Source organism: Tachysurus vachellii, chromosome 23 (assembly GCF_030014155.1).
Source record: "Tachysurus vachellii isolate PV-2020 chromosome 23, HZAU_Pvac_v1, whole genome shotgun sequence".
Classification (NCBI taxonomy): Eukaryota; Metazoa; Chordata; class Actinopteri; order Siluriformes; family Bagridae; genus Tachysurus; species Tachysurus vachellii.
The window spans coordinates 11,631,140-11,652,330 of NC_083482.1; the positions used below are offsets into that span (position 1 = coordinate 11,631,140).

At 36.9% G+C, this 21,191-nt stretch overlaps 1 protein-coding gene across 2 annotated transcripts in view; it reads left to right on the forward strand.

Moving 5' to 3' along the window:
* The first annotated feature begins 604 nt into the window (after window positions 1-604).
* ano5b (anoctamin 5b) overlaps window positions 605-21,191 on the forward strand; it is a 28,920-nt gene continuing 8,333 nt past the window's right edge. The window contains exons 1-8 of one of the 2 annotated variants that reach the window (XM_060859168.1): window positions 605-866; window positions 7,849-7,893; window positions 10,658-10,719; window positions 18,725-18,832; window positions 20,200-20,268; window positions 20,367-20,651; window positions 20,731-20,850; window positions 20,956-21,071. In XM_060859168.1, the coding sequence (XP_060715151.1) occupies window positions 791-866; window positions 7,849-7,893; window positions 10,658-10,719; window positions 18,725-18,832; window positions 20,200-20,268; window positions 20,367-20,651; window positions 20,731-20,850; window positions 20,956-21,071 (881 nt within the window). In that variant the 5' untranslated portion in view covers window positions 605-790. The remainder of the gene's footprint in view (window positions 867-7,848; window positions 7,894-10,657; window positions 10,720-18,724; window positions 18,833-20,199; window positions 20,269-20,366; window positions 20,652-20,730; window positions 20,851-20,955; window positions 21,072-21,191) is intronic. The other variant, XM_060859169.1, reaches the window with a different exon arrangement.

Consider the following 21,191-nt stretch of genomic DNA (forward strand, 5'->3'; position numbering starts at 1 on the left):
GAAAAATAAGGATAAAAATAAATACATTAATATATGCAATTAAAGTTTAAAATTAATTTTAAAAATATTAACTTAAAATGTTAAATACTATATATATATATATATATATATATATATATATATATATATATATATATATATATATATATATATATATATATATCCCTATCCCTAATGAGCAAGGAAAAACACTCTTTTTCTTCATAGCTTCAAAAATTATACATATATATTAATTAAACATAGAACTTTTGTGAATACCAAAACCTAATGTATATTGACTCTCTTTTTTCTTTATTACTCTTTATTACTCTTTTCAAAATGTCTAATCCATAATTTACTGTCTATGTATGATAATAGCTGGGTTAACGTGAGTCAATAGGTAAGACACATCATCTCTAAACATTTCCTGGAAATGATGAGAGTAAAATAAATGATATAAATAAATAAAAATTCCAGACATTTTCGCCAAAACAAATTGACGCTTTAAAACCACGCCCATTTCGGCACTCCGTGTACTGAATACCCAATGGCTCCTTTCTAGTGCCCTACGTAGTATATTCAGTAGGGCAGTGTATACATATGTAGACTGTAGTTCACTTGGGAAGAGACTATGAAGCAATTTTAGATCGAACCTTCGCCTCCTGTCGCTGATTTTAGGAATCGGATGTATGAACCGTTGGAGCTGTAGTGAGGATTTCCTTCATGAAAAGTGGGCTTTTGTGAACTTGAAATGAATTTGTCGGAGATTTAACAGCTGGAAAAGAGACGAAAGTGCTTTCTTTTGGTGAAGATGAAACGGATAACGGGAAAGACGAAAGATGCCACTCTTGTAGAGATGACAAACAAAGCGGACGCTCATGTGGAAGGTAACAAATGTAGCTACTGAATGTGAACTAGATACTGAAATCAGTTTAATTCAGTACATTTCCATGTTTACACAGCTGATGTAACTTCAGGAAAGGTGATTCGGTGTTTTAGGTTATAGAAAGAAAGGCCAGCATTGGTGGTTAACATGTATGTATGTATATATCTATATATGTACAATCTAACAACGTATTATATACACCAATCTCCAATATACAGTTTATATAGTGCTTTATATAGTTTCTCCACTAAAACAGCCTTGGTGGTTTGTTAGGTTAAACCATAGGAGCGGTTTCCCACGGTTTTTTTTGTTCCTACTCCCAAAAACGACTCTCTAATCGAAACCTAGTGCACTACATAGGGCGTGGAAGCAATTATTTCCTATCCAATAAAGTGATTATATACAGGGATGTGGTAGTGATTTGTGATGAAGCCTTTGACTAGCTGGATTTACTAGTTTAGTTCTGGATCAGATTATTCAATCATTTTACGTGTTTATTTACTCAGCAGTATATTTGTTGTAGATGTTAAATAACATGGAAGGCGTGTTTAAAGAAGACGTGGTGCACTATGGATGGTGCACTATCATTTATGTAGCATAGTCCATACAGTACATACATATATAGTGGATTTTATATAGGGAAGGTTGAGTCATTTGGATTCACTAAATAAAGTAACCAAATAACATAAAGAGGTTTCTTTATTAGTTCTAAATAAATATTGTATCCTAGTGTATTTATATCCTGATTGTGCTGGACATGGTTAGAGGAGTTTCACAGAAACGTCACTTTTGTTAAGACAATTTGTAAATGTTATCATTCTTGACTTGACTTGACTTGGTGTCATATCACTGCTGTATTTATACTGCTGTACAACAAGAGATTCAGAATCAACTTGATCAAATGATTTGAACCCTAAAGGGAACCAAGACTGAATCACCAGAGACAGATCATGAAGCTGAGGTCATGCTCCATTCTGAGCAATCTGACTGTGATGATATTGTTAACTTATATATTGTAAAGGAATATTTTGATTTCCTTGGGAATGTGACCCGAAATAAACTCGAAAATGTTTTGACATTGAAATTAAAAGCGACTTGAAACCTAGGATCTTAGTTTGTACTGAAAGTACACGGAGTATGAAGCTTAAAACTCTGGAATAGATTATACAGTATATGATATATTTTATTTATATTATAGTGAATTCAGTTATTAAATCTGATTAATCTAAGTTAAACAAGATTTAGATTAATGCATTTGTGCTAATAAGATCTCATTTCATAAGACAGCTCATTAACAGAGGCTTGAATGGTCCTTGTGTAATATATGTATAATAAACGTCTAAATTAAAAAAAATCATACTTGCTGATATGGTAAAGCTTTCTGTAAGGACTCTTTTATGCATAATGTATGGAAGGAGTCTCCAGTTTCAGTTCTATTTTTAAACAGTTAAAATCAGTTAACAGGTGTTTGTAACTTCAAGAGAGAGAAAAGATGTCTAGTGATAATCTAAGTGATAACTGACTTGTCTTATAGCATTAAAATTAATATAAAAATTGCAAATACTTAGAGTAAAAGAGGAATAAATCTGTTGTTGTAGGAAAATAAACCACTTTGGGTAACTCTGCTTCACCTCAGGCCGCATCACACCACGTCATCATGGATTAATTTTTTATAATACAACTCTCCCAAAATCCCACCACACTGTGTATTTTTTCTTCATATTTTTTGGCCAGATTCAGTGAGTGTGTAAGTTTAAAGAGAATTGTTTGAGGATGGTGGTGCCAGGTATCAGCTTAGACTCAGATCTTCTACTTTGACTCTCTACTGTACTGTAATTCAGTCCACAACTTCACCATGGTGTGACTTCTGACAAAACACAGCAGTCTAACATCTCCTTATCAAATCATCCAGCATGAGTCATGGCTAATACCTTTTCCACTGTACAGTATGCAGTGATACATTTTTTTAGCCCTTCAGATCCTTCAACATAATCAAATAACTAACAACCTTGGCAGAGTATAGGCCATGGCTTCAAACAGAATCTGAACCTTTTCTTATGTCAATGTGTCAGGTGACTGCTGTCTATGCTTAAAGCTATCCTGTGATAGTTTATTGCCTTACAGTGATACTAAAATTCTTTTATTAGCAATGTATTGTTATATTCTCTAGTACAGGGGTCACCAACCTTTTTAAGACTGAGGGCTACTTCAAGGGATCTGAGTAGTATGAAGGGCTACCGGTTTGATACAAACTTCCTCAATAGCAAAATTGCACAGATCACTTTTTAATAATAATAATAATAATAATAATAATAATAATAATAATAATAATAATATGGTGAAGAGACTGCTCACATGTCAATGTTAATTATTCTCCACAATTATTAACAATGATTTATACAACAATGATGGAAGGAATATTCACAAGTAATTTAGTCTTTTTCAAAAAATGTTCACATTTCTGTGCACCATTTTTAGTTTAATGTTATGGTGTTTTCAATGAACACGTTATCTCTTCTTTGTCTGTAAATGTCTGTTAGTGGGAAGCCTGGCACTGCATTCTGCACACCAGTGTACTGTAATCTGGTAAATAATTTGACACTGCAAGTCTGAGTGAGTCTTGTAAATGTGCATCAGTAAGGCGTGTTTGTTCTTGATAAAGTTAATTTTAGAAAAGGCTGATTCACAGAGATAGGTTGAACCAAAAAGGCATGCAAATTTCATTTTCTTTGACTGACGTAAAAAGAACTCTTCCTCCCTAACACTGTGAAAATGGTATGTTTTCTGTCACTTTTCTGCCATTTTTTGGGGGGTAAATCACAACTAACTCCTCATCGTTGCTGCACCACTTCCTTGTGTCAGGAGTCGGACGTGACGTGCGCGCAATATTGACATTTGACTTCAGAAAAGGCCAGAGTTCGTTATATACATAAAACATTTTTGTTTTCTTTCATTCATTCATCTTCTACCGCTTATCCGAACTACCTCGGGTCACGGGGAGCCTGTGCCTATCTCAGGCGTCATCGGGCATCAAGGCAGGATACACCCTGGACGGAGTGCCAACCCATCACAGGGCACACACACACTCATTCACTCACGCAATCACACACTAGGGACAATTTTCCAGAGATGCCAATCAACCTACCCTACCATGCATGTCTTTGGACCGGGGGAGGAAACCGGAGTACCCGGAGGAAACCCCCGAGGCACGGGGAGAACATGCAAACTCCACACACACAAGGTGGAGGCGGGAATCTAACCCCGACCCTGGAGGTGTGAGGCGAACGTGCTAACCACTAAGCCACCGTGCCCCCACATTTTTGTTTTAATTTTTTTAATTAAATAAAATTAAATTAAATATCGTCATTTTAAAATCTATGTTAATGCAAGTGTTTTTTATTCAAAAACTACAGCAAGAACATTTTTTTAGGCGTAGCTATATTTTGACCAGTGCTATTTTAGAACTTGCCTCGCGGGCGCCTTAAGTGCTCCTTGCGGGCGACCAGGTGCACGCGGGCACCGCGTTGGTGACCCCTGCTCTAGTATAATCCATTATATAAGTGTCTAAACCCACTAGTGAACTTCATGGAACTGAGATGAGTCAGCAGCAGGAAGCTCTGTGGCAGGTTGATTAGTGTTTTTTAAATAAGCAGCATCTGGGAAAAGTGCTAGTTGAAGGAAAACCCCAGCCAAATCTCAATTATTTTTCTATCCTGTTCAGCAGTGCTGGAGTGATTTAATCTGGAATCTTAAATATTAATTGTAAAATGCAAGTCATACTTTGGCCAAAATCCAAGATCGAAAAAAAAGATGTATATATTACATTTACTGTATGCTTTTTAATTAAACCAAGTTCATATTCAATTATGACTCATATTTCAGTTATGAATACCTTGCAAGTGAGCAGGAACAGAGGTATATTTCTCAGCACTATGATAGAGAAGACAGCTACATTTCTGAGGTACATAAGAAATGCTGTGCCGTTGACAGCAATCAAACAGGACCAGACAAGAACGACTAGCCCAGGCTTGTTTAAACAGAATTCAGGCAGTGAAGATAATGCGCACATTTTAAATGGCACACGTACAGTATCTTCCTGAAGTGCTTGTGTTTAATGGAGTGACAGAGTGTCTTCCGTTGCCTCTGTTTATCTCTCAAATCACTAATCAGGACAGACCATGTGGAGACCATGAAGTGCTCACATTCATAAACCTATTATTGTGTGTCTCTGTGTGTGAGTGTGCGTGTGTGTGTGTGAGAGAGAGAGAGAGAGAGAGAGAGAGAGAGAGAGAGAGACCGTGTTAGAGTGTGTGTATGTGTTTGGTTTCTATGTATTAGTGAGAGAGAGTGTATATCTGTTTAGTCTTCAGAATAGAGTTATTTGACAAGAGGAAGGTAATATGAATTGTAATTCGGTTTTGGTAATTAAAGCAGCATGATGGTCCCTGCAAGTCTCTGTTTGGATGGATGAAATATTGTTTACATTTACATTTATTTGTAGTTTTGGCAGACGTCAGACAGTTTAGGCATTTGGCAGACACTGTTATCCAGAGCGACTTACATTTATTTCAATTATACAGCTGAGCAATTGAGAGTTAAGGGCCTTGCTCAGGGGCCCAGGAATGACAGCTTGGTGGCCCTGGGATTTGAACTCACGACCCTCCGATCAGTAGTCCAACACATTAACCACTTAGCTACCACTTCCCACTATTGTTAATATAGTGGTAATAACGGACTGATGGCATTTTTACTATCCTTCAGTTCTCAGAAGTATTTTTAATATGAGGTCTTGTATCAATGAACATTTGCAAGTTTTACTCAAGTTTGAATGAAATCATTTTGAAAATCGGATATTATCATCCTAGTAAAGTAGCACAAAAAGAATACACTATTCAGGGCAAACAGCATGAGGCCTAGGCTTGTTTACTTGGGCATGAACCTTTGCAAACACATAAGGGACTAGGAGAGGAAAAGAGCCAGAGTTGCTATGGCAACAAGACTCTGTAATCTAGTTTCCTGTTTTATAGTTTTGGTGATCCTTCTAGTAGCCAGCTGGAAAGTAGAAAGGTTACACACAAGGGTTACACAAAACTGAATGTGTTTTTATAGCATGAATGCCAACAGACCAGATTTATTAAGGTACTGTGAATAACAACAGCAAATAAAACCTGTTGTATATAATTCATCTTCAGTAAACATTTTGTCTTACACATTCCACCTATTGAAATACTTTTTGAAGGTGAGATGAAAAACAGGGGAACCCACAGCTAACCCTCACGGATACAGGAAGTACGTGCAAAGCTCCACACAGTTAATAACTGAGGGACGGGGACTCTAGAATGCTGTCATGTGTTCGGACATGTCTTCGATTGCATGCTAGAATTTGTTTATAAACCTAGTGAAAAATATGATTTTAATCATATTCACTTTATACTTACTGTAGCTACTGTAGGAGATGGCATATATTGTCTGCTTTAGTTTCCCCTGCTTATTACAGCACTGTAAATAAAATGCCACATCCTGTAGAATAGCACCCAACGCAGCAGATCCGATGTGTCAATCAAACGGGACCAGAAACCAAAAATAGCACTATGACTTAGCGGAATGTTCATTTACTGACAGCACCAAAAACCACACACACCAGTGCACTTCAAATACTTACGAACAACTCCCTGCTGGGATTGTTTCACAAAGACAGGAACATGAACAAAGTCAGTACAGGTCTAAACCAGGTCATCTCATGTTAAATCTTCCAAGCATATTTACACAGAAGTTATTTTTTTCTGTAACACATGATCATATTGTATCTAAATGTGCTTATAGAAGATTGCTAAGTAGCCAGTTCTTTATACGTGGCCTAATGGGAACTTGATTTTAGCTTCACAAGAATATGGGTGTACTATTATAATATAGGCCTGAATATGGAGAACTATGGTTTCAACTGTGGAGTTCAAACCCAAACCAATCTAGAAGGGCTATATTTGAAATGGAGATCCATTTGATCCCCTCGGGTAAAATCATTTCTAGTTGCTTTGCTGGAATGAATGGGGATCTAAAATTCAATAGTCACCCAAAACCCTAGAGAAAAGCCAGTTTTTATTTTGCTTTTCAGCTTACTGTAGCGTCTCTGGGAACCAATCAAAAAGCAACAAAACTCATTGTCATTAGCTCATATTTGCTAGTTCTGAAGAAAACATCAAAAACAACAGCATTTGGAAGTTTTTTGTTATCAGGGTGGGTCTGGACATGAAGGTGGATTGGTAAGTAATGTTCATCTGTATTGTAAACAGGTGTTGACAATTTAAATATTTGTACAGATAAAGGAAGCCAGTGAAAGGCCCAGCTGTGGAACATGGCGTATTTGAATATTGTTTGTGTACTCCCTTTTATGGGTCTTGACACTGAACTCCTTTAAACTGTCAACAGAAAGTAATGAAATTTATTCTACATTTCCCATTACTGCTTTAGAGTTTTAAAATGATATACCATAATGCCATCAATCCATGAACTGCTCAATGAAATACTCAAAGTATAGGATGATCTGGTTTATATTTAAATCTATGCACATTCCAAATGAATTTAATAATTCATTTGGAAACCCTTTTGATTGTATTCATTACATTAGCTTTTCATTTAACACACAGTGAGGTGAAGATAATATTTTGTAACTAGGTATAGCAGGTGTCCTTTTCACAGCACTCATCACCTCCAATATTATCACCAGGCCTAAGAGAAAGCAACACTCATGACAAGAGGTGTAACCTGCTAGCTATCATCCAGAGCTCTCGTATTGCAAATTCGGATTTCAATAGGACCCTAAATTGAGCTACAGAGATGTAGATTATCTAACAGTTTGTGTATTATGTTCTTCTTTTACAGTGTTTATATTGCTGTTTTCTCTTTTTAGCACCAACCAGAATATGTCTTTGCTTTTCTTTCTTTTCTTTTCTGTGCACTGACTTCTTGGTGTCATCCTGGTTAAGATGGCTTTGCAGTGTTGACAGGTTACAGGAAGACCTTTCTCGCAGGTATGGACGGAGTGTGTCTCTATGTGATATCAGTCTGTCCACCCACCGCGTTGTTCCTACAGTGTACTGATATCTGCTTCAAGTCAAAGGCCTGGTCTTTGGGCTCAGTATTCATAATCATGGCTTCTTTGCTTAGTCCCTCATCTTACGCATGTCTTTTGTTCTTCTGATCTTGTCCTTATTTCCATATGAACTTAATTTCTTCTTAACTTCTTTGGTGTTAATTGTAAGTGTGTGCTTGTGTGCCACACTGTTCTATATTTGTGTCTGCTTTCTGTCTGTAAGAGTGTGAGATGAGTGCCAACACACTGTGAGACACATTTTACCATCACATTCAGTACATAATGGGCTGTGTGTGAAGTCCTTTCTCTCATTTACTCCCACGCCACTCAAGCGACTGGCAATGAGGACATCAATTGCCTTGACTTTGACATTGTATGTTTCCCTTGCAGTGTGTTGGTGTGTGTAATTATTTCACGTATTAATGGCTCTATGTCTTCTCCAATATTAACACTCCCAGCAATTTGAAATCTAAAACATTTTTAAACATCTAAAACACAGTACATACACTATATGGCCAAAAGTATATGGACACCTGAGTATCACACACATATGTGCTTTCTGAATAGCCAGCCTCCACTCTTCTGCAAAGGCTTTGCACTAGATTTTGGTCACAAGAGCTATAAAGTCACAAGAGCTTTAGGGAGATCCTGGTCCCAATTCGTATCAAAGGTGTTGGGTGAGGTTGAGGTAAGCGATCAGTGCAAGACACCCGAGTTCTTCTACACCAACCATGGCAAACCTGTATTCATGGTGCTTGCTCTGTGCACAAGGGCTTGTCATGCTGGGACAAGTTTGGACTAGGCTCCCTAGTTCCAATGAAGGGAATTTGTAATGCTACAGTGTACAAAGACATTCAGTACAATTATTTTTATTTTATTTTATTTTTTTTTACAGATTTATGGCAACTGTTTAGAGGAAGCCCACATAAGGATGTAAATGTCAGGTGTCCACATATTTTTTATTTCAACATCATCAGTAATTGTATTTTTGTTCTTACGTTATGGAATTAAAAAAAATTACATAACTTTCCACAAAAATGTATTTATTCAGATGAAAATTTTGATATGTGAAAATAATAAAAGCATTATCTATAAACAAATAATGCAAGCAATGGTTCTTTTAAATAAAGAATATTTAAAGAAATGACATTTACAAAAACACTGATATCAGGCAGGTATGGGCCAGGAGCTTCAGGTTATTTTCACATCAACCATCAGGACGAAGGTAAAATGTGATCTCAGTAATCCAGATAAAATTTCTATACAATTATGGTGAGCAGACAAGCATCTCAATGCACAACACAAAACCCTGAGGCAGTTGGGCTACAGCAGCAGAAGATCATGTCAGATTCCTCTTCTCTCAGCCAAGAACAGAAATCTGAGGCTGCAGTGGGAACAAGCTCACCCAAACCGGACTGTTGAAGACTTTAAACACATAGTGTGTTCTGATGAATGTCAGTTTATTTTGAGGCACGCAGATGGTCAGGTCAGGAGAACACTGGCTATGGTGAGAGCAAAGGGAGGTCCTACGCAGTATCAGTATAGTGCTACCAATAAAGTGTATACAATTCAGATTTACAGAATTAATCGTGATTTAATCGCCCAGCTCTACCATGAGGTGTATATTTTGGCTTGAGACACTAAAAGGCAGTATGTTTTTGTCCTATTTCAGCATTTTTTTCTTCTTATGCTGTTTTTTGTTGTTGGTTTTCTAACTGACTGTATATAGTCATGCCATCTATACATGGCTACACAGCAATTATAGATTTTTTTCGAAATGTTACAGTTGTGCAATACTGTTTGACTCCCTTTGCTCTCCCAGACCACTCTGCTGTGTGAGTGTGTGGTGTGGAACTTTGCTCATTATGATTGTGGGGTTTGCATTGTGCAAATATGTGTATGTAGCACCCTGCACAACCTACAGGAAGTCCTGTCATTCCATCAGAGTTCTCTCAGTTCTGTACTTTCAGCATTAGTGGTACAGCTTGCTACGAATAGTTCACGTGCTTGTGATGGAGAGATATCAGAAGGAGGCAGAGTTTTACTTTTTCTTTGTTAGAAAATATCCAAAGCTGACAGGTTTAAAAATCTCTGCTCAATCAGCACTGCTTGATTTTAAGAATATTGTAATTTATTTTTCTAAAGTAAGTTGTGTTTCATGTATTCTATAAACTGTTACATTTTCTTATTTTCCACTGTGTGTATTGCTGTAACACAGACTTCAGGGAATTCAGATTTGACCTTTGACCTCTGAATCAGACATAGGATATCCATTTGCTCTTTCCCTTATATTACACATTAAATTAGATCAACAGGAATAAACAATGCATGAGAACCTTTCTTTTTTATTTCAGTGGATTGTCACTCTGTTCATAAATAGAGACACAAAGACAGACTACAGACAGTATTTTGTTTATAAAATATGTGTAAATTTCCATATTGGACTGTCAGGATATTTATAATAACTCCCTGTACTAGACCGTCAGGAAGGACATCCGGCAAAATCAAAAATGATCCACAAATCTCGTGTAAAGAAACCATTTTCACATTACATTGATGAATAATGAGCAATTTTAGACAATTTCACCAAAAGCTTTGTATTGTTAAGTTCATCATTAGGTGTTTCAGCATTTTCTCATTTATTTGAAGATTATGTCTGTATTCTACTGCTTTCCATAATTGGACTGGTTGTGTTTCCACAGACAATAATGGCAGTCTCCTCTCCTCAACAGACAAAGGGACACAACTGCCAGGCCATAAGGAGGTAAGTGCACATCTGTTTCTAACCGAGCACAGTGTATGCTTTGGGAGAATGAAATATTAGTTTTAAATACTATGGTTTGGATATGGGTTTGTTGAATTTTTGACTTCAGTGATGGCACTGATGTCCATCTCTCTGTCTGTCTGTATGTCTCTCTCTCTCTCTCTCTCTCTCTCTCTCTCTCTCTCTCTCTCTCTCTCTCTCTCAAGCATTTGAACACTGACCTGTTCATAAATCAGTTTTTTCCCCTGTTCTCTCATAGAGTGAGCTGCATCTACTCATTGGCCATTTTATCAAATATAGTTGTAGGCGTAGGTCATGCACTTATTACTGTATACACTTACTGACTGTAAATCACTTGTTGAAATAATATTTGTCCTATGTGCAAATTTGTGGTGGGGTCGGATAAGCTTCCCTATTCAACACGTATACCACAAACATGCTGTTAAATATATCTGAAGTTCACATGTACATGTACGGAGTTTTCTTATATTTTTTATTGTTTGCCTGTTCAAATTCTTCTATACAGATTTATTTATTTCTGAGCTCGGTACTATGTTCGTTACCAGCATTGTGAATCAGTCGTTTGAACTTAGGTTGACTTTCAAAGTGTCTCATCGCATGCACAAATTTAAAGTTTGCATATGTGGTCATGTGACCTAATAAAGAACGCAAGACTATATTGAAAAGGAAAATAAGTACAGTGCCTTGCAAAAGTATTCAGACCCACTGAACCTTTTCACAATTTGACATGTTACCACCACAAACAAAAATGTATTTTATTAGGATTTTATGTGATAGACCAACACAAAGTGGCACATAATTGTGAAGTGAGTGGAATGAAAACGATAAATTTTTTTTACAAATAAATATCTGAAAAGTGTGGTGTGCATTTGTATTCAGCACCACTGAGTCAATACTTTGTAGAACCACATTTCGCTGCAATTACAGCTACAAGTCTTAGCTCAAGCTCAGTCAGATTGCATGGCGAGCATCTGTGAACAGCGATTTTCAAGTCTCGCCACAGATTCTCAATTGGATTTAGGTCTGGAATTTGACTGGGCCATTCTAACACATGAATACGCTTTGATCTAAACCACTCCATTGTAGCTCTGGCTGTATCTTTAGGGTCATTTTCTTGCTGGAAGGTGAACCTCCGCCCCAGTCTCAAGTTTTTTGCAGACTTTAACAGGTTTTCATCTAAGATTGCCCTGTATTTGGCTCCATCCATCTTCCCATCAACTCTGGCCAGCTTCCCTTTTCCCTGCTGAAGAAAAGCATTCCCACAACATGATGCTGCCACCACCATGTTTCACAGTGGGGATGGTGTGTTCAGAGTGATGTGCAGTGTTAGGTTTCTGCCACACATAAACGTTTTGAATTTTGGTCAAAAAGTTACATTTTGGTCTCATCTGAACAGAGCACCTTCTTCCACGTGCTTGCTGTGTCCCCTACATGGCTTGTCGCAAAGTGCAAACGGGATTTCCTATGGCTTTCTTTCAACAATGGCTTTCTTCTTGCCACTCTTCCATAAAGACCAGATTTGTGGAGTGCACGACTAATAGTTGTCCTGTGGACAGATTCTCCCACCTGAGCTGTGTATTTCTGCAGCTTCTCCAGAGTTACCTTGGGCCTCTTGGCTGCTTCTCTGATTAATGCTCTCCTTGCGCGGCCTGTCAGTTTAGGTGTACGGCCATGTCTTGGTTGGCTCGCAGTTGTGCCATACTCTTTCCATTTCTGGATGATGGATTGTCTAGTGCTCCGTGAAATGTTCAAGGCTTGGGATATTAATTTATAACCTAACTCTGCTTTAAACTTCTCCACAACTTTATCCCTGATCTGTCTGGTGTGTTCTTTGGTCTTCATGATGCTGTTTGTTCACTAATGTTCTCTAACACACTTCTGAGGGTTTCACAGAACAGCTGTATTTATACTGAGATTAAATTACACACAAGTGCACTCTATTTACTAATTAGTTGACTTCTGAAGACAGTTGGTTTCACTGGATTTTAGTTACACCACACTTTTCAGATATGCACACCACACTTTTCAGATATTTATTTGTAAAAAAAATTTTGACACCATTTATAACTTTTATTCCACTTCACAGTTATCTGCCACTTTCTTTCGGTCTATTTCATAAAATCGCAATAAAATAAATTTTTCTTTGTGGTTGTATAACATGTCAAAATGTGGAAAAGTTCAGTGGGTATGAATACTTTTGCAAGACACTGTAGGTACTATGTACAGTATATTATGTACAGTACAGTATAGTGATCGTTGTTATTGTTGTGGTAGAGTTTTGGGAGATAATGCATTTTAAACAAATTCTAACAATATACATATTTACATATGAACGTATTAAAATAAAAGGAACCACTAAAGGTATAGCTTTAAAAATACTTGCTAATTCTACATGTATATTACTGTTAAATATCAGTTATGAAGATATTATGGATTTTTTTGCTTTATGGATCTGATATGGATCAGAAAGTCACACTTTTGTGTACAACATCCAAAATAGGACTCAGTATTAAACCAAGGTTAAAAATGAATTAAAGTGGCAATTTAAACTATTTTCTGTACTTCAATTCAAACGCTAATTAGAATATTATGTTTTTGCTGTTGCATTACCCCAAAGATAATTATTTGATATAATTGGGACTTATTTCTTACATTTGCATTTTTCATTCCAATGGAAATTAATGTCCCTATGCCATTTAATAACAAATGTAAACAGGCCTGATTCTGCTTTGTGCTATTAGGAAAACTGTCACAGAAGTCCTTCCATTTGTAATTACACTTTTGCTAGGTGGACTAAAAGGAAACCCCATTTCAATTCTGTTATCATCTTCTCAAGGCTCTTTTATTATGCTCTAGTTATTATATTATATTATTATATTTTATATATTAAGCTATTATTCTACTCTAGTTAGAGTGCATATGTAGTGAACAGGAAGTCAAATAGGATTCAGCCTGTCTTTCGGCAGGGCATCAGTGTTTGGTGGAGGGGCAATGTTTCTTTGCAATCTTTGATCAAAGATAAATTATCCAGTTGCTGCGATAACTCGACAGCCTAAAAAGATTAAAAAGTATTATAAATAAGACCTTGGTGACTTACATTACTGGCATGTAACAGAATACCATTTGAGTCTAGGAAGCACAATTAGTTTGAAGATGTAACTTTTTAAGAGGTTCTCCCTCAACAAACTGAGAGCAAACACTTGCTTTTCATCACCAACTTGCGTACTCTTAAATTTTTCTGTATTTTCTTGGAACTAATGGCTTTAGTTGGTTTCATATACCAAAAAGAGGAATGTGTACTTCCTGAGTGTGCTCAGTTTGCAGCAGGAGCTTCCTTATTTATAAATGAAATCTTTTATATAATTGCATAATCTCCTCAAGTTTAGACATGAACTTTAACAACCTGACAAATATCTGATTCACAGGTAAATAATCAAAATGAATATAGTCAGTATTTACAGCAGGTAAATTACGTAGTGAATAGTGAATCGTTATTCATAGCTAATTAACAACAACAACAACAATAATAATAATTATAATGATAATAATATGATCACAAATTTAAACATGGAAACTTTGCACTATAATGAATGTAATGGGGTTTGGAATTAATGTGTGATTTGGAATGTAAATCAGATACACAGGCATGGACATTTTAGAAATAGGCACATTTATTACAAGACACTGCAGTTTCTTTATCAGGAGATGGAGTGTTAGGCAAATGGGCTATACAAAGATGCTTGATTATTATTTCAGGTTTACTGAGGTTATAACATGACAACATTATCCGAAGCTTATTTTGCCTTACTGTCCATTGACCTAACTATACAGTTGGTATGGTCTCCCTCCATACTTTCAAACTAGAAATCAATAAACTAAGGTGACAAGAGATGTGGTGACAGAGGGAAAAAAACAAACATTTGAATTGACATTTTCTTAATGCTATGTAATTGTCCAAAAACTGGCTCAATTCAGTCATTTCCATACAACCTGGCTTATCTGTTTCCCCCACAAGCCTCTACAACCGCTTCACTTCATTTCCGGCTAGCGTTTAGCCTTCCTTTTACATTTTAAAAAGGAAACCAAAAAAGTAATGGTTTCATATTTTCCTAGTTTTGACTATACTATGATAAAATACACTTCAATCAAGCATTCTGATGATTTCTAACATTTCTGCATGCCTGAAAACAGCATACATTAAAACATGCTTAAAACTATTGATCTCTAAAAATAGCATCTTTTATATAAAACTATGTATTGTTTGATAGTGTATTACAGATGGAAATTACCGCAATGTTTATGATGTTGAATCATCTAATGAAATTAACTTCATATTGTTAGATTTTCCTGGAATTTGGCTTCTTTGGGTGGCTTGCCTATGTACTAGAATGCTTCTAATACGTAAAAAAAAAACATAAAACAAAGCTGGAACAAGTTCAGGGGAAATGTGTTTATTGAGGATGTTTGTGTAGCATAGCTGTCTTCTGGAACGTAACCCAAAGGTAATGTCTGTGTGACCAGATGTTATACCTGGTAACAAATGGCCTTCAAACAATAGACAGATACAGTTAGGACCGTCTAATGGAGAACTTACAATGGACAGGACAGAAGAGCTATCCTGTGGCCATCAGTTGATCATCTGTGATATTATATTAACTACAGGTGGGGCACAGGCACAATGTAATCAGCCAATTAGCCATTTACAGTTATATGCTAATTACAGGTGGAGCACAGGAAAATCAGACGATGATTGCATATGAATGTCTGTCTATATTGTATCTCATCATCTGCATTGTTTTCTTGTATAGTTTGTATAGTATAGTGTTATTTATGTCTGTACTTTTATGAGTCACAAACTGCTGGAACCAAATTCCTTGTGTGTGTCAACACACTTGGCCAATAAATCTGATTCTGATTCTGATTATGCATGAAAGAACTAGACACAAAATCATTCGATATGCATCATATCATAAGCATCAAGTCATACATGACCAATGCCATGTAATTGTTTTTGTATACAGCCGAACATTTTGTTTCAAAAATGCAGCTTGTCCTTGCTGTGAGCAGATAAGTGACACAGCAAGGTGCTTTGTGTTGCTTTTTGTTTGTGTGCTTGGCTGATGTATGAGTGTCAGAAACCATTTGTCAGGACCTCTAGGACTGTTTTCTAAGTGATATGCAGACGCAGATTGAGGTATGCTCAGGGCACATGTACATTTAAAATAGAATACAAATTTTTTTAACTGTTTATCTTTAAAAAAGCAGGGGTTTATTTATTGTGCTAAGTCAAATATTTAACATTTACTGTATTGTTAATAACAATTATTTTAGTGTTTTGTGTACTGCCTCATGTGGTAGCTTCAAAAAAAGATGGAACATTCTAGTCACAACACTTTCATCCACTGTGTGTGGGTGTTTTTGTGTGGATGAGGAATGACATGTATCTCAAACACAAGTACAGTAATCTGAGTCCATATTAAAGTATGCATAATTAGCCAGAATATTTAGACCTATAATTTGAAATCATGTTAAATATTCTTGTTTATTAGCAGTTAAATTATTTATGGGGCATATCGATTTTCAGATACTTCTAGTAGTGTCAGCCTTCTTCTATATTTCTGACTAATTGATGCTGTTAGCCTAGAGCATTGCTGTTGTCAGGAGTAATCACTACCCTGCCATAACTCATACTGATGGCTATTTGAAAGCCAATTGTCTGCTAACGTGAAATGAGCTACTCCTGCATAAGTGCCAGACACAAAGTGTCCCTCTGAAATAATTCATATGGATTTACTTTCTCCCATTTAATTAAATGTTAGGCTAAGGCTTTTACCGTGATGAAGTCATGGAGACTGTTAGCATTTGGATATTGCTTTCCTAATTATGTTGCTTTGTAGAAGCCAACATTCTGTTTTCCTATTTAAGCTTAGACAAAAATTTATAAAATTTAATGCGGCCTAGGGCTTTGGAGCCACATGCTCCAAATTCGGATATGTTGTAGACCCTGGTCTAAAGTTTGTTGCTCCTACTTTTCTAAGGGATCCGATTACCGGTACTTCCGGTACCAGGTCTCAAAGTGGCCTTTTTTCCCATAGACTCCCATTATAAAATTTGGAGGTTTATAACTCGGCAAGCTTTCAAACTACCTACACCAAACTCTACAAACCCTACAGCTCCTTTATGGTGATACTCTGAACAAACTTTTAAATTGGTGTACCGACTGGCCTTTTGGTTGTGCCGCAGCCCTGCCCCCAAAATATGCAAAATCAAAAAACTTTTTACAACATGGACATGTGACATATCAAAACACTCAGCCCAATGAGAGGAACTTCCTCAGGAGTATTCGAATGACGTCACATGCTCGTCTCAACTTGCTTCCAAATGTTTTGGCACCCTATCTTTCTGTCTACTCGCCTTCAAAAAGCACCGGCCTTTGCGAATACTTGCCTCGTCAAAGCCAACATCAACGTTTGTCGAGACGAACTTTTCAAACCTAGTTACTATATTACTTTCTATTCTTCTAGTTTATAGGATTAAGTAAAGCTACTTGTTTAGTCATTTACACTCTGGAGGTAATTTTGTCTAAAATAAGGACACTGATGAATGGCCCATAGTAAACATAGTAAACAAACATTACGAGCAATACTAAAACATTTGACAAACCTAACAACCGCAACAATAACAACGACAGTTATAACACTTACAGCAAAAACACTAACAATAACACAGGCAGAAAAAAAACAATTAAAGTAAAAACATTTAATAATAATAACACTGGGAACAGCAGAGATGTGTAATGGTGGGTAGCATTGTTTCTCTCAGTGCTGTGCATGTTCTTTGAGTCTCTGCATGGGTTTCCTCAGGGTTTTTTGGTGGTATCCTATCATCTTATGAAACATACCAGAAGGTGGATTTTCTAAGAAAAATTAGTTTTAATTAGTGTTAATGAGTTTCTGTACAGTACGCTGCTTGGTTACCCATCCAGTACCCATTTCATCTTTACTCCTCTTGCTTCATTTGCCAGTATTGTAAAACACAGGGCCATGCATGGACGTTTGTGAATGATCAGCCTGCACTGTTGCATAGTAGTTGGACAGCAAAAGAATCACCAAAAGTTATTTGGTTTTGTAGTGTTGTGCAATAGCTAAAGTGCAAACTTGAGAATGTGTTGTTTCTACATGCTTTACTTGACACAGTAGGGTAAAGGTCTGCTGATAGTGGCTTATTTTGGAAGCTAAGTAATACAAGGCCAGCTACTTCACACATGATTTCTGATGACAGAACAGAAGGACATTGCATTAGTACTCAAGAGCTACTCTTCGCATATTATTTAACTAATTTTATGCTATGTTTAGCACAACGGATAAGAAAATGGCAATCTGTCATCATGATTATGTGTCTGCAGAGTGTGTTTGTGTATTCATTGTTGAACGGATTTCCCTTTGGCTGCTCCCAGTTTGGGGTCACCAGTGCGGATCACGTGATCCGCATATTAGATTTGGAACCGGTTTTACATCAGATACCCTTTGTGACGCAACCCTCCCATTTTTACCCGGGCTCAGGACCGGCACTGAGTGTCAACTCTTCAGTGGCAATGAGAGCATGTGATACTGCCACTGGACCATCTGGGGGCGTATTCATTGTTGAACAATTTCCCTTTTTATGTTTGGTCATTGAAATGTTTTTGGTTGTAGGAGACGTGTGTGTGTGCACGTGTGTGTGTGTGTGTGTGTGTGTGTGTGTGTGTGTGTGTGTGTGTGTGTGTGTGTTTTGCTTTATATAATGCGTTGGTGTTATCCTCAGACAGCATTATATCTCACTAGTGATTGTCAGAACAGCTTCTTGAATAGTTGCAATTGATATGAATATCTTCCCAGTTAATAGTTCATGGTTAAAAGAATCTATGTTATGTTATAATATTTGTACAATTGCTTATGCTTCTCTTTGACCACTCTTTTTTATCTTTCTTGTTCTTTCGTTTTAGATTAATAAGCTGATGCAGAACAGTGACTCTGTGTATTTCAGAGATGGCATACGACGCATTGATTTTGTCCTGTCCTACACTGACGACAAAGACGGAGACAAGAAATCGGTAAGTAAGCTTTCATTAGCATAGATTTGCTGATACTCTGAGAAACTATTCATTGTTGATACATTGTCAGGATAAGTCACTTTAACATCTTTGCTGTTCCCACTAAAGGTATCACAGCTCCTAAAACGGTGTGTGATTTCAGAACTTTTGATGGATATGGTGTGATACTAATTGTTAAAAGCAGCCGTCACATAATTAACAGTGTTGTCGTGTTGCAGTGATTACACAGTGTGAAAAATGATCTAAGAAAAGATTATTTACAAAATTCACCTGATTAGCCAGTTTCTATTCCAGCCTTGTACTTGTCTGTGTTCTCGAGAGGTTTTATTACATTTTAATAAAAGAGGTTTTAATATATTTTAATATAGTGCAAATATATAGTCACATGCACCACCTGATCTGGGCTTGTTGCTCAGCATTAAATCTTGTCTTGTCACTCTGTTAGTCTTTTACAGTTATTTTACAATTTACAATTTTTTTTTAACCCACTTTCCTCATCCCTAATGTGAGAGTGAATTTCAGTTTTATAGCATGACAAATTGAGGAAATAAAATAGATGCAGTTTGTTTCCTCTGCTTTTAGAGAAGGCTATTAAATCATTACATGGAAAATGCATGTCAATATGCATTTTTAGAATGGAGAGAAATATAAAATATTGTACACCAAGAGCAGCCGAAAAGCTAAACAACAGGTGAGTATCACAGGTGAGCTTTTAGGAATAATGCAAAGCCTGACCTGTATATTCATTCTTCTTCAGTAAGCACTTTATCTTGGTCAGAGCTGTGGTGAAGCCAGAGACTATCATCGAACATTGAGTGCAAAGAGGGAGTTTACCCTGCATGGAATGCCAGGCACACACACACACACACACACACACACAAACACACACACTCATCCACATCTAGGAACAATTTATTGTAGCTGGTCTACTTACCAGCATGTTTATGTAATTCGGAGGACCTGAGAAAACAAAAGAATCCCAGATGTGCACATGCAAAACCCTACACAGACAGTAACAGTAAGGTCAGGATTAAATTCAGGGCCTTTGGAGTATTAAGTCAGCAATACTTCCTGTTGTACCGCTGCATAGACCCCTTAGAGCAGCGGTGTCCAATCTTATTCGGAAAGGGCCGGTGTGGGTGCAGGTTTTCATTCCAACCATGCAGAAGTCACAACAGAGTCTACTAAAAGCTAAGAACAAGTGATTAAACGGGTGGAATCAGGTGTGGCTTCTGCTTGGTTGGAATGAAAACCTGCACCCACACCGGCCCTTTGTTTATAAGATTGGACACCGCTGCCTTAGAGTTTTAGTAATAAATATTTTTATGTGTATGTTCATGTGCCTGCCTCTGTCTTTTGTTTTTTAGGAGAGGAGAAGAGAGTTTGAAGCCAACCTTGAGAAGGCTGGTCTAGAACTGGAGACTGAGAATAAATTGGTGAGTTTCTGAACTGTAATGCACAGATACCACCTAGAGGTCAATGAGTTAAACAACGAATAAAGGAAAATTATTTTATTTTTATTGAATTTCTGAAGGACTCCGATGACCATAAAACATACTATCTGAAAATTCACGCTCCATGGGAAGTCTTGGCAACCTACGCAGAGGTACTAAAGATAAAAGTGCCATTTAAGAAGACGGACATCCCAAAAGGACGGGAAATCTCACTAGCTTGGCTGACGCAGCCTATCCGCCTTCCCAGGAACATCATGAAGCCCGAGTCTGATTACTTCACCGCACCCTTCAACAAAAACAAAGTGGACTTCTTCCTGATTGAGGACAGGGCGACATTCTTCCCACCCTCCACACGCAACAGGATTGTACGTTGTTAAGATTTTAAATTAAGTGCTCATTTTGTTAACAATAAGTGTAATTTTTTTCCCTCTATTATTCTTTCAGGTCTATTTTATACTTACACGATGTCCATACTACAATCAGGATAGAGTAGATAGAGAAAAGACTGGAATTAAGAGACTCCTGAGCAATGGCACCTACACCTCTGCCTACCCACTCCATGATGTAAGATCAGCATTTCATATGGGACCTCTTTATATATAATTTATTTCTTTTTACAGATTTCAGCTCTGTATTGTTGAGCATCCATTATTTCTGTTTGCTTTTTAGTGCCGTTATTGGAAGAGATCGAAGGAACCACAATGTGAGAGTGAGAGATTTCACCTGTATAAGTACTGGGCTCGCTTTCTCTGCTTTTATAAAGAGCAACCGCTTAACCTCATCAGGTGAGAAAATGTTCAATATAATATTGTATTTAAACAAGTCTGTTTACGTACTTAACAATTACAGATGCGTCAACAGAGTATTAATGCATAGCAATTATCTGTATATCATCTTTACAAACA